Source organism: Odontomachus brunneus, unplaced genomic scaffold (genome assembly GCF_010583005.1).
Source record: "Odontomachus brunneus isolate Ranch 3 - 2012 unplaced genomic scaffold, Obru_v1 Obru_scaffold_065, whole genome shotgun sequence".
Taxonomy (NCBI): domain Eukaryota; kingdom Metazoa; phylum Arthropoda; class Insecta; order Hymenoptera; family Formicidae; genus Odontomachus; species Odontomachus brunneus.
The window spans coordinates 901,164-917,047 of NW_022639515.1; the positions used below are offsets into that span (position 1 = coordinate 901,164).

At 42.1% G+C, this 15,884-nt stretch overlaps 1 protein-coding gene across 8 annotated transcripts in view; it reads right to left on the reverse strand.

Annotated features, from left to right (window-relative positions):
* LOC116846483 (neuronal calcium sensor 2) overlaps positions 1–15,884 on the reverse strand; it is a 219,177-nt gene that overhangs the window by 29,973 nt on the left and 173,320 nt on the right. For all 8 annotated transcript variants that reach the window (XR_004378504.1, XR_004378505.1, XM_032820370.1 and 5 more), the window contains one exon: positions 4,554–4,682. Coding sequence is in view for 6 of the 8 variants with exons in the window: in XM_032820370.1 (XP_032676261.1) it covers positions 4,554–4,682 (129 nt within the window). In the remaining 2 variants the exon portion in view is untranslated. The remainder of the gene's footprint in view (positions 1–4,553; positions 4,683–15,884) is intronic.

Here is a 15,884-nt window from a genome sequence, read left to right on the forward strand (position 1 = left end):
TCATCTGAAATGTGGCATGAAAACCTGCGTGTAGCTTTTAGTAACTTTATAATCGCATCGATATAACAAAAAATTTATTGATGTAAATTGAATAGTTAATTCAATACACTATATTTTTCCATATACGTGCAATTAAAAAAATTGTAGAATTTCCATCATTGATTGTCTCGTGATGATGAAAGTCTATTTGGGTATATTTTTTCGATGTAGAAATAAAAATATGTAATTACATCCGTGAAAATGTGAGTACACGTGAACACAATATCTGTACATGTTATATTTCGTATAAATTGTCCCTCCTGATGAACTGATATGTAAATTTTACAACGTTTTTAAGTACATTAAGTTACGAAATTCGTAATGTTAAATCTTATATAGCTGATCAGATGGCATTCATATTCATCACACAGAATGAAGTAGAGATACGAAAGAAATGTTCAAAATTTGCCCCAAACAATATGTTATACGACAATGTAACATAAAAATCTGAGTGTAATTTTTAGTAAATTTGTTGTTGCGTCGATACATAACTTACATTATTGTATGATGTAAATGTAATGATTACTCCAGTACACAGTATATTTACATCATAAGTTTAATTAACGAAATTGTAAGGTTTCCATCATTCTCGATTGTAAGGTTTCATCTCTCGATTGTGTCTCACGTCGTGAACATCATGAAAGTCTATCTGGGTTATCTCAAGTTCTTTTCTCTCGAACGCATCTCAAGCAACCGTGCGCTACGTCGGGAACAACGAGTTTCGAGGGGGAAGCGCCGTTGCAGGCGAAGTCTCGTGACGACGCATGGACGACGTAAAGTCGAGCGAGTTAGAGCAACGTGTGTACTTCGCGCGCCGTGGATGCGCGCCCTGGGTTAAGTGTTAAATATGGCAGGCAGCCGAAGTTCCACTGAACGCCGCGTCGTTAATTTTCGCCGCGCGCGGAGAGCACCGGTTAGCGGAATTTCCTGCGAACGCGCCGCCGCCACGGAAGTTCCCAACTTCTAATAGCGTAGAGAGATGGGTATCCGAACGGACGCGGCTGGGGATGTTTATAGGGATGGCTCGATGAGCTTTTTAACGCGCGATAACGTAGCGTCAGAGCGCCGCGCGCAAGCACAAAGAGTCCTTCCATTGTTTCCCCTTCTTCTTTATGCCAGCCTGGGCGAAACTTTTAGCCGATAATTAAAACGTTTCAGCTCTTTAACGATCTCGAGGGCGATTTTTCTCGTTACTTGAATTTCAGACCAGCCCGCGCGAACGATGCTCCCAGCGAAGGAGAGCTCGTTACTCAGAAGATAAAGTGGCGTCGGTCACGACGTGAACAAGAAGATTCCTACGGATGTCTGTGCACGGTTCTGCAGTTAAAATTAAGGACACCTTTTTCCGCGCCCGCGCGTCTCACAGTCTTCCGCCTTCTCGCGCGAGAAGGCAAGAAGATGGAGTTTTAATGTAGAAACGTAATGTTCCGCGTGTCGCGAGAACAGATACGGGAAAGCAATCGGGATGAGATCTGCACGAGATAATGGAAGTCATGACGTAATGATACTTTTTTTGAAGCGCGACGCTGCGTCTTATCGCGATTTCTTTTCTTTTTTTTATTTCTTCCGGTTCGCCGGCGTGCAAATACACGTTTCGCTACTGATGCAGATTCGCGCTCGTACACAACGACAGTAATTAATTTCCTCCGTCGAGATCCTCTATCTCCTCACCTTAATTTTCGAGATTCATGTCGCGCGACGATCCGACCGGTCTTCGCGAGGAGACGTCACGAATTTTATTACTAAACTGGTCTTCCCGGACTTTTCTGCAACGTATCCAGGTGTTATTGACAATAACGACTCATTAATTTACGCTCGGGCACAAATTCCACTGCAAAGTATTAGCATCGTTATTCTATCGTCAGTGATACAAAGTTCTAATAATAAAGTTAATAACAAAGTTCTTATATTGAATCTTGCCACGATAAATTTCAATAGTATTTTACGCGATTATTTGCTCCATTGTGCGCTATTTAGATCCAATTTACTTGGGAGCGTTTTCTCCCTTATTACGCAGATATCCCGAGACGAAATTTTGGTTCTATATTAACCCTGCAAACACCGTCGAGCTTGAAGGATCAATGGAGAATCTCAAGGTATAACACTACGGGCTGTTGACCCACCTTGATCATGCAAATGATGATGTTGCCGTTTCCTCATGTTAAGATGTGAAAGAACACTTACTTAAGAATTTTAATGTTTGATTATCTCGATATTCTATGTATATTTTGGACTGATAGAGATGATGTAAGATAACTTTCTTCAACTCATAACCCTTTTGATACTTACTTTTATTGAGGTTGAAGATTTCGAGGGGACTTGAAACTCTCGAAAGAGTTGGAGATGAAAGAGAAGAGGAGAGACAAACATAGCACTGATGTAAACATCAACAAGGATTTAAACTCGATATAAAAACAACGGTAACAATAACAACTGAGAAAAGATGTTAGAAGGTTCGAGACAATCCTTCATGTCCCAGGAAGTACCATCAGATAAACAAATTTCAACGCTTGCGACATTTTGAGGTTGATATTCATAGTTTTTAATTGTTTATTCGCGACTGTTTGAATCAAATTGTTTGTTGCATGAGATAAGTGTTACCGATCATACTTCGAGATTCTCCATTAGGGTGCTTTAAATTCGACGGAAATTTGTGGACGGAGTTAATGCAGCACAAATATTTCGACTTAGGACAGCTTGCGTTACTTGTGCCACTGCAAAATTCTAGCGAGCAGGACTATGAATAGCAAAATCGCGAGCTACTGTGCGACCATCTAAATATTACAGTTGATTACACCGTCCATAGATAAAACGCACGAGGTCGCGGTTTTATAAAAAATTCATTATGCAAGGACTTTCGGAAATTCCATTCATCCCGGTGGCTGCACGCTGCTGCTACTGCTGGGTCACACAGTGGCGGGGAGAAGATAGCCTATTCAGTTATTTAAAAATGCGACGCGACGGCTGCACATGTAATGAAGCTTTCCTTTCGCTGTTCCGTGAAATGTACGGCGCCAAAGTGGAATAGCCGTATGACTATGCCGACATTTGTTCTCGCGAAGGGGATTCATGAAATATTAGCGCGCCTGCGTTCGGATGTACGCCGCTCGATGCAGCGGCAAGAACGGCGGAGATAAACCAGACGGACGGACGGACGGAGAGAAAAACAGCGCTGATTTACAACCTTTTACGCTGCAATCGCACGTTAATTGACCATTATATTAATCAGAGTTGATTTACTAGGGATCTAGAGTGATTACTTGTGCAATCTCGTCAAAGCTGAACTCGAAGGTCTTATGTGGCGAATATGAGCGCAAATAAGAGAGATAGATAAAGAGAGAGAGAGAGAGAGAGAGAGAGAGAGAGAAAGAGACATCGATTTACGACGTAAATTTCATCGCTCATGTTATTAACCCTCCACGTACAATGTTGAATTTGTGAAATACGAATGAATATTCGATCGCTAACTGATTCTCGTGAAAATATCCAGATAATGCAAATTTTGGTAAATTTTGATTTCATTACGTTACTCTGCACACAGAAAAATACATTCAAGTGATTGCTTCTTTCAAGTATGTTATAAGTTTATATATTCGCAAGTTTATCATATGAATTCGTCATCATGAAGTATCCAATTTATTCAAAAGACATCCTGAATCCTAATGCGTTTAATATTTCAATCAAGAATATTACATTAGATTAAAGATTCGGTTCGTTTGCTACATAGAGTCGAACCAACTTTTTTCCCGATAAAGTTTTATAATATTCTTATAAAGAGAGAATTTTTCTTTCAAGTGCATGATAATGAACTTTTCTAAGATTTGCGAAGAGCACATTTTAAGACTATTACTGATAAGAGAAACTTTATTGAAGTTAACCATTACTTAAGAGGCAAAGAAATAAACCAAGTAATGGCTTTTCTTAGTAGCAGAATATTTTTCTGTGTATATCTCGTAACTGAGGGACTTTTCTATATCTCTAGAAAGGAATGTGTCCAAGAATATTGATCTTCAACAAAACTATGATTAACTCAAAGTTGTCCGAATTTAATCACGGTCCAGATTGTACTGTGTGTGCTAAAAAATATGATTGTACGCAAGAGAATGGTTAATTTTTGTCTCACCGATCGTGCGGTGACGATATTTCTTTTTAATCGAAATAAAATGCGTCACGTTCGATGCTCAGATACACGTGAAAGAAGAGATTGTTCCGTGGAAGCTTAACCACTTATTGAAAGATTCATCGGTTTAAATAAAATCATAAGTTTCCCGTGCGAAAAAGGGGAGTTTCATCGCGTACGTTGGCGCATGAATATTCCTGAATATATTATATCAGTGAATCGCCGATTAACCTAGCGCGATATAGAGATAAAGAAGGAAAAAAGAATGGAAAGTACTGACGTCAAGTATTAATAAAAAAAAAATCCCTATTCCATCGAAAACGCGTCGCGGGTGAGTGGAAGTAAGTAGGCAGATAAATCGAAGTAACGTGCATTATTCATGGAGTTACAGTACCTGGACGATCTTCGTCATTTCTTGCATATCGATAACGCCGTTACCGTCAACGTCGTACATACGGAACGCCCATTTCAGCTTCTCCTCCGGCGTGCCGCTGGACGTAACGTCGATCGCCAGCAGGAATTCCTGCAACAAAGGAGCGAGGGTATCAGCAACGCCGTCAGCGGCCGCGCAACAATATCGAAACTTTTATTTCCTCCTCCGCCTGGAAATCTATCTTTTGTGCGACGGCCGTTCAATGAAAATCTATATTCCCGAGACCTATCTGGGATACGCGTGTCGGAGCGAGCCACTTTCCGATGCCATAATTCAAGCATCCATCGGAGCTCGAAGAGCCCCGGGAGAGGAGAGAGAAAAAGAGAGATGTGTGCATTTATAAATAATATATAAAATAAAACCCGAATACACTCGGAGACGGCGCGCAGTCGGTCGGAAGTCGCATATTGATTAATCCGCGACCTTAACGACCTATTTATTCTTAACAAGTTTCGCGAGGCGTCGCAAAGTCGCGCGATACGCGCAGTAAAAACCTGCTTAATTAATCGAAGAACTAAATCCCGAGATTCTTATTTATCTTCTCAAGACTTCGTTTATTCGAGCTGTTTAATCTTCTTTCTAATTCTCCTTCCTACGGAAAATCTCTGAAGGAATTCTTCTGAAGGAATTCTCCCAATTTCGCGAGAACATCTTCGAAATTCTTTTAGTGTCTTGTTAACCTGAATCAAAATTTTGACCTCAATATTCCTTTTAACTTTTGATACTCTGAAATCTATTCCTTTCTTTTGATTCATTTTAACTTACTAACTTTGCCAAGAAGTCAAAGGGGATTTTAAAATTTGCAAGTAGCGTTTTGTGCGTTTTGTGCTATTTAGAAGTGAAATAGGTTTTCAGTCTTCATGTATATTGAATATATACTGATTCTTTAGAATACACAGATATTAGAAAATTCTGATCGAAAGTAGGACTAAAATTTCGACACGAGAAAAATTCAGTTGAAAACAAAAACCACTGCATTGAGAGAAAAAAATAGCCAATGTTACTAATATTATAATTATTTCCGGAGTCTATATTCTTTAGTTGATCTAAGAAAAAAGCAGCAATAATAATAACATGCTATTATTGATAATATTACAATAATACTTGCTACTAAAGTGACTTTCTTGACTATAAATCTCTTGATTATAGTTACAAATATCGAGTACTTTTCTCTCAGTGTGAAAACATAGCCGTGAATTCTTCTTCTCCTTTGAAAAATGAGGATTTAAAAAATTCTCATTTTTCAGAGACTCACACAGACAGACATCGGCCACGGCCAGCTTACATATCCCGGAACTTTGACACTTTTCACACATCGTCATTTCTCACACGACTGTCAAGTCGCGTCAGTCGCGTCGAGAGCGGGAATTGGAAAAATCGTAGCGCCTCGAAAGCGGCGCTTAATAAATCCACCAGAGCGACGCTCTACGTGCAGTAGAGCGGTCTATAAATTTTCAACGGCAAAGGCTAATAGTCTCGCCACCTCTCCCAGTCGACCGTCGATAACACTTGCAATATTCCACAGATACGCTATCGCGATCACAGGCTCGCTTTGTCGCATTCGGTACGCGCATGTTACCGTCACGAGATCGGGTAAGGAGCGCAAAAGCTCGCTGTCACGATCACGATCGCGTCGGGCGAATTTGTCGGGTCAAATTCGCGTGGGATATCCTCGCCCGGGGGCCGATAGCTTTCGAGCGCTAGGCGCGTCGTCGTTAGAGCGGCTACGCTCCTGCAAAACTGGGTCACCCACCGCCTGAGGTAGACAAACGAGACGAGAGCTTTATAGGACGGAGCACAGCGCGCGGAGGGTGGACTAGCTCTTTGCTCTTCCTGACCTCTCGAGTGTCCCGCCACTTCTCGTATTGACCCTGGCAAGAGAGTGACAGAGGGAGGGAGCGAGGGAGGGAGGATGAGAAAGAGAGAAAGACGCAATGTTCTCTGTCTCTCGGATTATTCTTTATCGTCGGCCTTAGGCCTGCACTTATCTGAGATGCAGTCTACCTGCAAAGCACCGCGGAAGAGTCCGGCGCGAAAAAGCCCCGACATTAGTCGAAACGGCGGTTGAACGACGTCAGGGAAAACATCCTTGTGATGCCATTAGCCGGGCGGTACGTACAGACACCGTGACAATGAATGTGAGACCGAACTCGCGCTCGAGGGAAAAAGCGAAGTGCTTCCTCTGGGGAGGAAGATTTTCAGAGCACGCTCGGTAACTTCCCCGCGATGGGCATTCGGGATATTCATTGCGAGTGCAGGGAGTCACTAGACATAACACGATATCGCAATAAAACCACGTCTTCGGTAATAAACGTATTGAGCGCTCGTGCACGAGAAGAATATATGCGGGAAGGATGCTTCGCGCTTTGAGATCCTGAAACTTAATATCTACCTGAAAATCAATAATCCCACGCGCGCACTTTTCCAGCATTTTTCGAGCTGGAATACTATCAAATATCGTGCAACGATGCGAAATATATATTTCGTTCACCATTTATAATAAATAATTGTTCCCCGCAAGGTAATTCAATAGTTCGTTATCGTGACGGAAATTATGCCAACACAGCTATGTTGAAATCAATATTTTGATAATAAGACCATCCCTGTTAGAGCCATGTTATGCAAGTGTGTCGACAAAAATAATTATTTCTGTTGTGGCGAATCTACTTCAGTGAAAAGTACAAGTTAATCTTATTGACTCGTACAATATGCGGATTATACTTCAAAGTAGAAGATGATAGAATTTGGATCTCTCATATTATATTATATATAATATAAAACTGTCTTTTTCTCAAAAACTGTTACAAACTAAATTCTCCTATTGTTATTTTCTTTTTGAGAATGTTCGAATTATGCGGAAAACATATTAAGAGTTCTCGGCGCAAAGAAAAAAGTTAAAATTTCTTGTCCAATAATATTAGAATTTAGCTTAAGACTTTATTTATTGAAGAAATCACCTCAACTTGACAATTCAACTTTTTTAAAAATTGACTTAAGGTAATAGCAGTTTCTGTATTTATGGAGAATATTGTACACAGCTTCATTTAACTTCAGACAGGCCGGAATACAATGTGAGAATAGGAAAACTTATATAGGGTTGGTTGGTTAGTTGGTTCAAGTACCCTCGCGTCGTTTGCGTTAATAAAAGGTATGTTTTATGCAGCAAGTCGTGAGATAGGAAGTCGAGCACCTCCATCAGGTCGTGCAATCGCCCTACTCCTCTACTTTTGCTCAATTCGCCTCGTATGTTACGGCGTTATTCCATTTCACGTATCAATTTCACCGTCACTCGAGACCAGTAACGAGTTTACGCAACTCTCGCTTCGACATTTAAATTCTATTTACGTTTGCTTCAAAACAACCGGCGAAACGATCGAAATCGCTCGACGCGGAATGAGAAATTTTCGGCCGATTCAACAGAATGGTCTCGCGCGAGCTGCGACCCCGTCGTTTATTTTGTTCCTAATGGGAGGATTCGCGATTTTCCGTTCGCGCAATTGCTGCGACATTTCATGCTAAAATGCGAGAATCTTTTGTTTTATTCGGCATATTATGTGAACTTCCTCAAATGCTAGAAATCCGTGCGTGTTCGATTTGAGGAGCGCGAGTCGACTCGCGCGCAGTCTCTGATTGAAACAAAACGTTTGCTCGTTTGCAAATATTGCGTTATCTCGAAAACGAGTCTGCGTTATCGCCAGGTAGAATTGCCAATAGAGTTGCCCGCCAGAGGTGAGCAACATTCACGTCGCACAAAGCACGCGGACGTATCCGCGAAAGAACTGCGAACACTCTCGCGGCTCTGCACGGCTAACTTTTGGCGTTTAAGCTTGCGGCCAACTTGAGTCATCTCGTAATACACGTAGTGCAGAAATCATATTCATTGCACTTAGTTCGTGTCGTACCACGAGTCGGCCGAGCTTTGTGCACGCTTTCACGATTACAATGCAAAGTGTGGATAATTTACATAGAAATAATGACATCATTATGCTCCCAGCCCATCCGCAGACTCGTTTCGTACGTTATTTACCGTGAGCTACGCGATATCCGCGCGAGTTTTTTACGCGGAAGATAAAAAGAAGATGTATTGTATGCATAATGTCCTAACAATATTGAATATTTTCTCTTTTGTGTCAAATATACAACATGTTTGATGATAATATATAAAAATCTTTCGTGCGCGTGTAGATTGGATCTGTACAAAAAATTCTTCTAGCATTTTGCAAACAACCACGTAAAATTATGAATTATTAACTAAAGAAGATCACGCGCGCTATGAGGTAAATGAACTCTGATAGCGACGTCTGCTGTCGCGCTTATATATCAGGTTAAACTGAACAAAACAATCCTCTATCATTTTACAAGTAACCACATAAATTCCTGAGTTATTAATTAAAGAAGATCAGTTAATGATCGTGTGCGATTTCGAATTTTCTTTAGTCGACAACTTAAGAATCTACATGGTTATTTGCAAAATGACAGAGGAATATTTCATTCGGTTCGATCTAATCTATAAGCACACGACAGCGAGTGTTGCCATCACAGCTGATTTACCGCATAACGGTAACTTACCAATTTCAAAATAAAATTTTGAGTTATTAAAAGTTTAAAGAAGTTGTTTGCAAAATGGTAGAGATTTTTTGTTTAATTTGACCTAACTTATACGTATACGAGAGTTTTATATGCTGTCATCAGCCAACCTGTATTAATCATTTCTATCACGAAAATGACAGAAATAACTTTTATATTAAATATACATTAAATAGAAATGTTTATGATACACACACACACACACATTATATAAATGAAATATTATATGATATAAATTATATAAGTGAAATATTGTAGGATGGTATAAAGGAATAGAGAGGGTTTCGATGAGGGAAGGTCGAAGTGAAAATGAAGCCTAGCTATTTATTTGAATATTGACAGTATTGACTCGTATAAGGTCTCGAAGACAACTCGCTCGCTTCTAAACGCAGTGCTCGCCTTATATACTACAAAGGGTCGCAAAGTGGGGACTGAGTTAACAAAAGCCGCTTCTCGTTTTTTGGAGAGCCGCGCCGCGACGCAGCCGATCGCTATCGCATTGTCGCGCTCCGCGGTGATCTCTGAGCGCGACTTCAATCAGGGAGCCGCTCAGGCTCAAGCCGAGGCGCTAACACGCGGTTTTTCTTTAATGTTTGATACCGGCCTTATAGTTGACCGTCTTGCATCCGCACCACACTCGGCCATTCTACCCTGATATCCGCCCCGGATATCCGTTAATCACTTGCGATTAATCTTCCATCCCTAATGACTCATCGTAAAGTGAGTCGTCTGCTTCAACCGCCCATGGCTTCATATAATCGGCCGCAGTGGATGTCTCCAATGGTCCCTCGTGGTCTCCTATTTTCTTCACCGTGTATCGATTGTTACGTAATACTCTAACGATTTTATAAGGACCCAGATATTTGTTAGCCAGTTTCAACCCTGGACCTTGCTGTGTACGCCTGATTGCTACGATGTCGTTCTCGCTATAATTCGTCGGTTTTTTTCGATTTTTATCGAATCCGCGCTTGTTTTCCTTCTGAATCTTTGCGATGCTTTGTTTTGCGCGATCTCTGATTTCATCGCGATCTTCTTGGAATTCGGAAATCCATTCCCTTTCAACTAATTCGCGAACTTCACCATTATCTCGCAGGCGCGCATGTGTCCCAAATAATACATTGAATGGAGACGTACCTAGACTTCTATGCAGTGTAGTATTGAGGCATTGTTGGGCTAAGCCTAAATATTTATACCATTCCTCTCGTTTTGGGGCTGCAAGCTTGGTTAACAGAGGAATCAGTGTACGGTTTACTCGTTCGGCCTGACCGTTCGCTCTCGGTATTCCGGCCGTAATAAGGATATGCTCAATTCTTTCCTCTTTACAATAATTCTGGAAATCATTTGAGGTGAAGGCAGTGCCTCGATCCGAAATTATTCGACGTGGATTTCCAAAGATGATCGACTGCTTTTTTAAAATATTCAATACCTCAGCTGTACCGGTACTCTTGGTCGCGTATAACCATACGAATTTGGAAAATGAATCAACAATAAGAAATATATGATTGTAACGTTTTTTTGTCGAAGGAAGCGGTCCCAAATGATCAATGTGATAAGTGTCAAACGGTATTTCTCCTTTATTAATTGGATTCAAAAATCCTTCCTGCTTGCCCTGTTTCCGCTCGGCTAAGATACAAGGGACGCAGTTTTTGATAATTTTCTCGATTCTAGCTTTAGCGTCAGGAATCCAATAGTCTCTTTTTAATAATGCCTCTGTTTTCGCGACTGAAAAATGTCCTTTCTCGTGAGCCTGTCGAATAATTTGGGATCTCATCGAAATGGGCACAACTATTCGCGAGTCGTCGTCCATTTCTTTGAAGAGTACACCGCCTCGTATGAAGTATCCGTCAATCTTTCGCGTTTTGGCGAGATCGCTAATTTTTTTAACATCATTATCGTCTTGTTGAGCTTTAGCCAGTCGCGCTAACAAACCGTCCCTACAGGCTTCGACTAACATGCACTGTGCTGATGGATTACGGCTCAAGGCGTCGACATGCGTCATGCTCTTGCCCGGTCTATGCTCTATTTCGTAGTTAAATTCTTCTAAAAGTAAGGCCCATCTGGCCACACGCACGCATAAATCTTTTTTATTCATTGTGGCCGTAAACGCGCGACAATCGGTAATAATTTTGAACGGCGTTCCCAACAGGTAAACCCGGAATTTTTTGAGCGCTTTCACGATCGCTAACACTTCTAATTCGTAGCTTGTATATTTTTCTTCGGCTGGCGTGGTTTTGCCGCTACAATAATAAACAGGGTGCATCATATTATCGTCTTTATCCTTTTGTAGAAGTATTGCGCCATACCCATACATGGATGCGTCAGTATGCAGCTCGGTCTCTGCGCCTATCTTATACAAACTTAGAATCGGACCGTTGCAAAGGATTTCTTTCAAACGCTTAAACGACTCTCTCTCTTTTTCACCAAACTCAAATTTCGAATTAGCCTTCAACAAGTCGGTTAGCGGGCGCGCAATAATCGAATAGCAAGGAATAAATTTTCTAAAATATCCGCTCAAACCTAAAAAGCTTTGGATTTGTTTCACGGAGCCAGGCTCTGGAAATTTTCTGACTGCTTCCGTTTTGCGCTCAGATGGGCTCACATGGCCGTTCTCTATGACATGGCCGAGGAATTCAACACGCTCTTGTAAAAACTGACATTTCCGCCAATTGATCAGTAATCCGGCTTTACTAGCAACTTTCAATACCGCTTGGAGATTCTCCATCCCCGTTTCGTAACTAATAGAGGGTATAATTAAATCGTCCATGTATGTTAACATTATTTTGCCCCGTATTAAATTTCTAAAAACTACATTAATAAATCTTTGAAAGACAGCAGGTGAATTACACAGACCGAATGGGGCGCGCAAAAATTCATAATGTCCATCTGGCACGATAAAAGCAGTATATTTCCGACTCTGTTCGTCTATTGGAACATGGAAAAATCCGTTCCTCAGATCTAGCGTAGTAAAACACTTCGCGCCCTGTAACAGGTCAAGTTGATCCTCTATAAGCGGTAAAGGGTATCGATCTTTAATTATTTTCCGATTTAGCTTACGGTAGTCTATGCATAATCTGACCGAGCCGTCTTTCTTTTTCGCTAACACAACGGGACTCGCGTATTCTGATAATGATGGCTGCACAACGCCGTCGCGTACCCATTCATTCACCTGTGTATTCACCTTCTCTCTCTCTAATGGCGACAATCGTCTTGCCCTTTGATATATAGGTTCTGATACATCGTCTTTTAATAGTATCGTCATTTTTACTCCTACGTCTGGCGCTTGCTCGGGCTTATAATCACTAATTAAATTCTGAATCATTTCTCTGTGCTCTACGTTTTTTATGTGTGTTAGGTCTACATTATTTGCCTCATCTAAACCTACACTTATCTGACATATCTCATTAAATTCTACATTGTCCGAAACGAGCTTTCGTGCGCTGACAAAAATGTTACCGGCTTCTATCGTAAGTTTGACGGTATCTAAGAAATCTGTGCCGATGAGCATGCTGTGTTCCATAAGTGTATCCGGAACGACACGGATAAGAATCGGATAATCATTACCGTCGATGGTTATAATCGCGTTAAACTCGCCCAGAGTCTCATTATCACCGGAGCCTATTCCGCGAAATCGAATTTTATTATTCTGTAATTTCGGAATACCCATTTTGGTGTATCTGTCGGTGCGCATCAAACAAATATCGCTCCCGGTATCGATAAGCGCTCTTATCTTCTGATCGTTAATCGATACTTCCTTTAAGTATTTTTTCCGGACATTTTGCGTAATGATATTGGTATCTTTTACCGTCGCTTGCCGCTTAACACACGTTGCCGCGAGATGCCCACGCTCACCGCAGCCAAAACACTTAGGTCCTTCCGCTCTCGTTGGACACTCTGCACCCACGTGGTTCCGCTGTCCACAATTGAAGCACCGTTTCTCGTTCCGTAGCATCTCCTTCTTGTCCGCTCTCTCAGTTCCTCGACTACGGGTCCCGCCTTGCGCCTCCGTCCTCTTCGCAGCACTGGTCGGAAACTTTTCCTTGAGACTCACTTTTTCGAAGGCCTTGAGTAATGAAGCTTTCGTCGCAAATCTACTGATGCGTGCTTGGTCTCTCAGGCTCATGACCGGTATGCCATCGATAATATATTCAAGCACTTCGTCCTTGTCGATTGGCACTCGATTTGCAAGAATTGTCTTCGCATGGACATATTCATGGAATGTTTCACCCCTCTGCCAAGTTCGTTGCTCAAACGACTTTCTTAATTCTATCTTGCTCGGGCGATGGTCGAACATTTCGCGCAACTCACACAGCAAGTCGTCTACAGAAGATTCTATATGAGTGGGATCGGAATGCAACCATTCTAATGCTTTTCCTTTTAGCCTCATGCCGATCAAGATTCTGGTATAACTCTCCGTCAGTCCATACGCCCCCCTCAGCAGTATCACTTGCCGCTCCCAATTCTCGTAATCTCCGGTGTCTCCGTCGAAATAACCCAGCAAATCCGCCACTGCTGCTATATTTAGTTTGGATGACACTGTCATTGGTCCTTGTTCTACTCGTTGCTCTCGATCGGACACGCTCATTTCTCGCATCCCTCGCAACAATTGCATCTCTCTTCTTGCCAACGCTAGTTCACGCTCCGCGAGCTCTTTTTCTCGACGATATATCTCGATTTCTCTCTGGTGATCGGTGATTGTTGGTATGGCCGACGCGTTTGTCGGACCGATTTCCGACGTTTCAGGGGTGTCTTCCATCCACGCACCCGACGGATTCGCTTCCATCAATCGTGCAATTAACTCGGACTTGTTGCCTGCTAAGCTTAGTCCTAAAATCTTCAATTTTTCCTTCAGTTCGACTATCGTGAACTCACTGGGTTCTCTCACGACACTCATTTTGCTTGCTCGCTCTCCCTTTTTTTTCAGTATCTCTCTGTTTCTCGCTAAGTATGCTCACTGACTGTCCTTGCACTTTACTCACAGCACTTCGATCTAACGACGTCGATCCCGGACGAGCCCCCAATTTATGTAGGATGGTATAAAGGAATAGAGAGGGTTTCGATGAGGGAAGGTCGAAGTGAAAATGAAGCCTAGCTATTTATTTGAATATTGACAGTATTGACTCGTATAAGGTCTCGAAGACAACTCGCTCGCTTCTAAACGCAGTGCTCGCCTTATATACTACAAAGGGTCGCAAAGTGGGGACTGAGTTAACAAAAGCCGCTTCTCGTTTTTTGGAGAGCCGCGCCGCGACGCAGCCGATCGCTATCGCATTGTCGCGCTCCGCGGTGATCTCTGAGCGCGACTTCAATCAGGGAGCCGCTCAGGCTCAAGCCGAGGCGCTAACACGCGGTTTTTCTTTAATGTTTGATACCGGCCTTATAGTTGACCGTCTTGCATCCGCACCACAATATTATATAAATGCCAGTAAATTACAATTAGGGTGCAAAAAGATAGAGAGAGAGAGAGAGAGAGAGAGAGAGAGAGAGAGAGAGAGAGAGAGAAAGATACGCGCGTATGTTACAGAATTAGATAGGCAAATTAGTGAGATGCTAATGCATAGCTAAGGATATAAATTAGCAAGCAGTTAATCCGAACGCGTATCTATCCGTTGATGCGATATGTGTTCCATTAATCGATTTGAGCGTTACGTATATCTGATGAGAGATTTGCTGATATATTGGGATGATTTATGTTCGTTCCGGAGATACGGAGATATATAATTTCTATCTCCTAATACGCAATTTTCACCACGAATGTGGAATTCACGTTGCGAATTCTCGATGAAATCCCTTGTGCATTCGCAGAAATTTCTTAGACATGTCGATTGTTGCTTACGCGATTTAAAAAGAAGATAGACAAGCTGTTTCATTTGCCGCGCACGCGCCGCTCGCGAATTACAAACGGCGATCGGCAGTAACGTGTTCTCCGTGCTCGCGTGCTGTCGTATTTTTAAAACCCTGCGGTTTTAACACCCGTCTGTCAAAGGGGTTAAAGTAACCCGTCGTTACCTTGGACAAATAAAAACGCCAAGAGAGGTTTCAGCAAAAAGTAGGGCGCACGTTTCAAGGCGAACTACGCAACCTCGAGCGCGAAGAGAAACGTGCATCCTTCGGAACGGACGTACGAAATGGACTTTCAAAATGGATCCGCATTGCCCGAAGACACTAATGGAAATGCAACCACTGGAGAATCGCGATCAAGCGTCCTTTAAAGGAAAACGATCGCGTCGCTCGTGACTCAAGGCCGAGCGTAGAAGCGCGGGAAAACTTCTCTTGCAAACATTGCAAAACGTAGCTTTCACTTTGTTACATATAATTACGCGACGCGCTGTTAATTTATTCATGTTACATTCCCCTAAGAAGAGGAATCTTTCCTCGTCGTGTATTTAGTCGCGTAGAGGTAATGGGAAAATAATCGAGCGAAAATTGCGCGTGTTCAAAGCTATGAAAGATACAACGCGACGGAAAAATTCGAGATACATTTGTTCCGAACTTCGTATCTGCTTGCGGCCCGCAATATACTCTCGTTACGCTCGCGAGAATGAGCAAAGCTATTAAAACATTGCCGGAGCTTCTTCTGAAAGGATAATAGATCGCGCGATGCTTTAAATGGCCACGGTGCGGAATATAAAGGGAATAAAGAGAGAGAGAGAGAGAGAGAGAGAGAGAGAGAGAGAGAGAGAGAGAGAGAGAGAGAGAGAGAGAGAG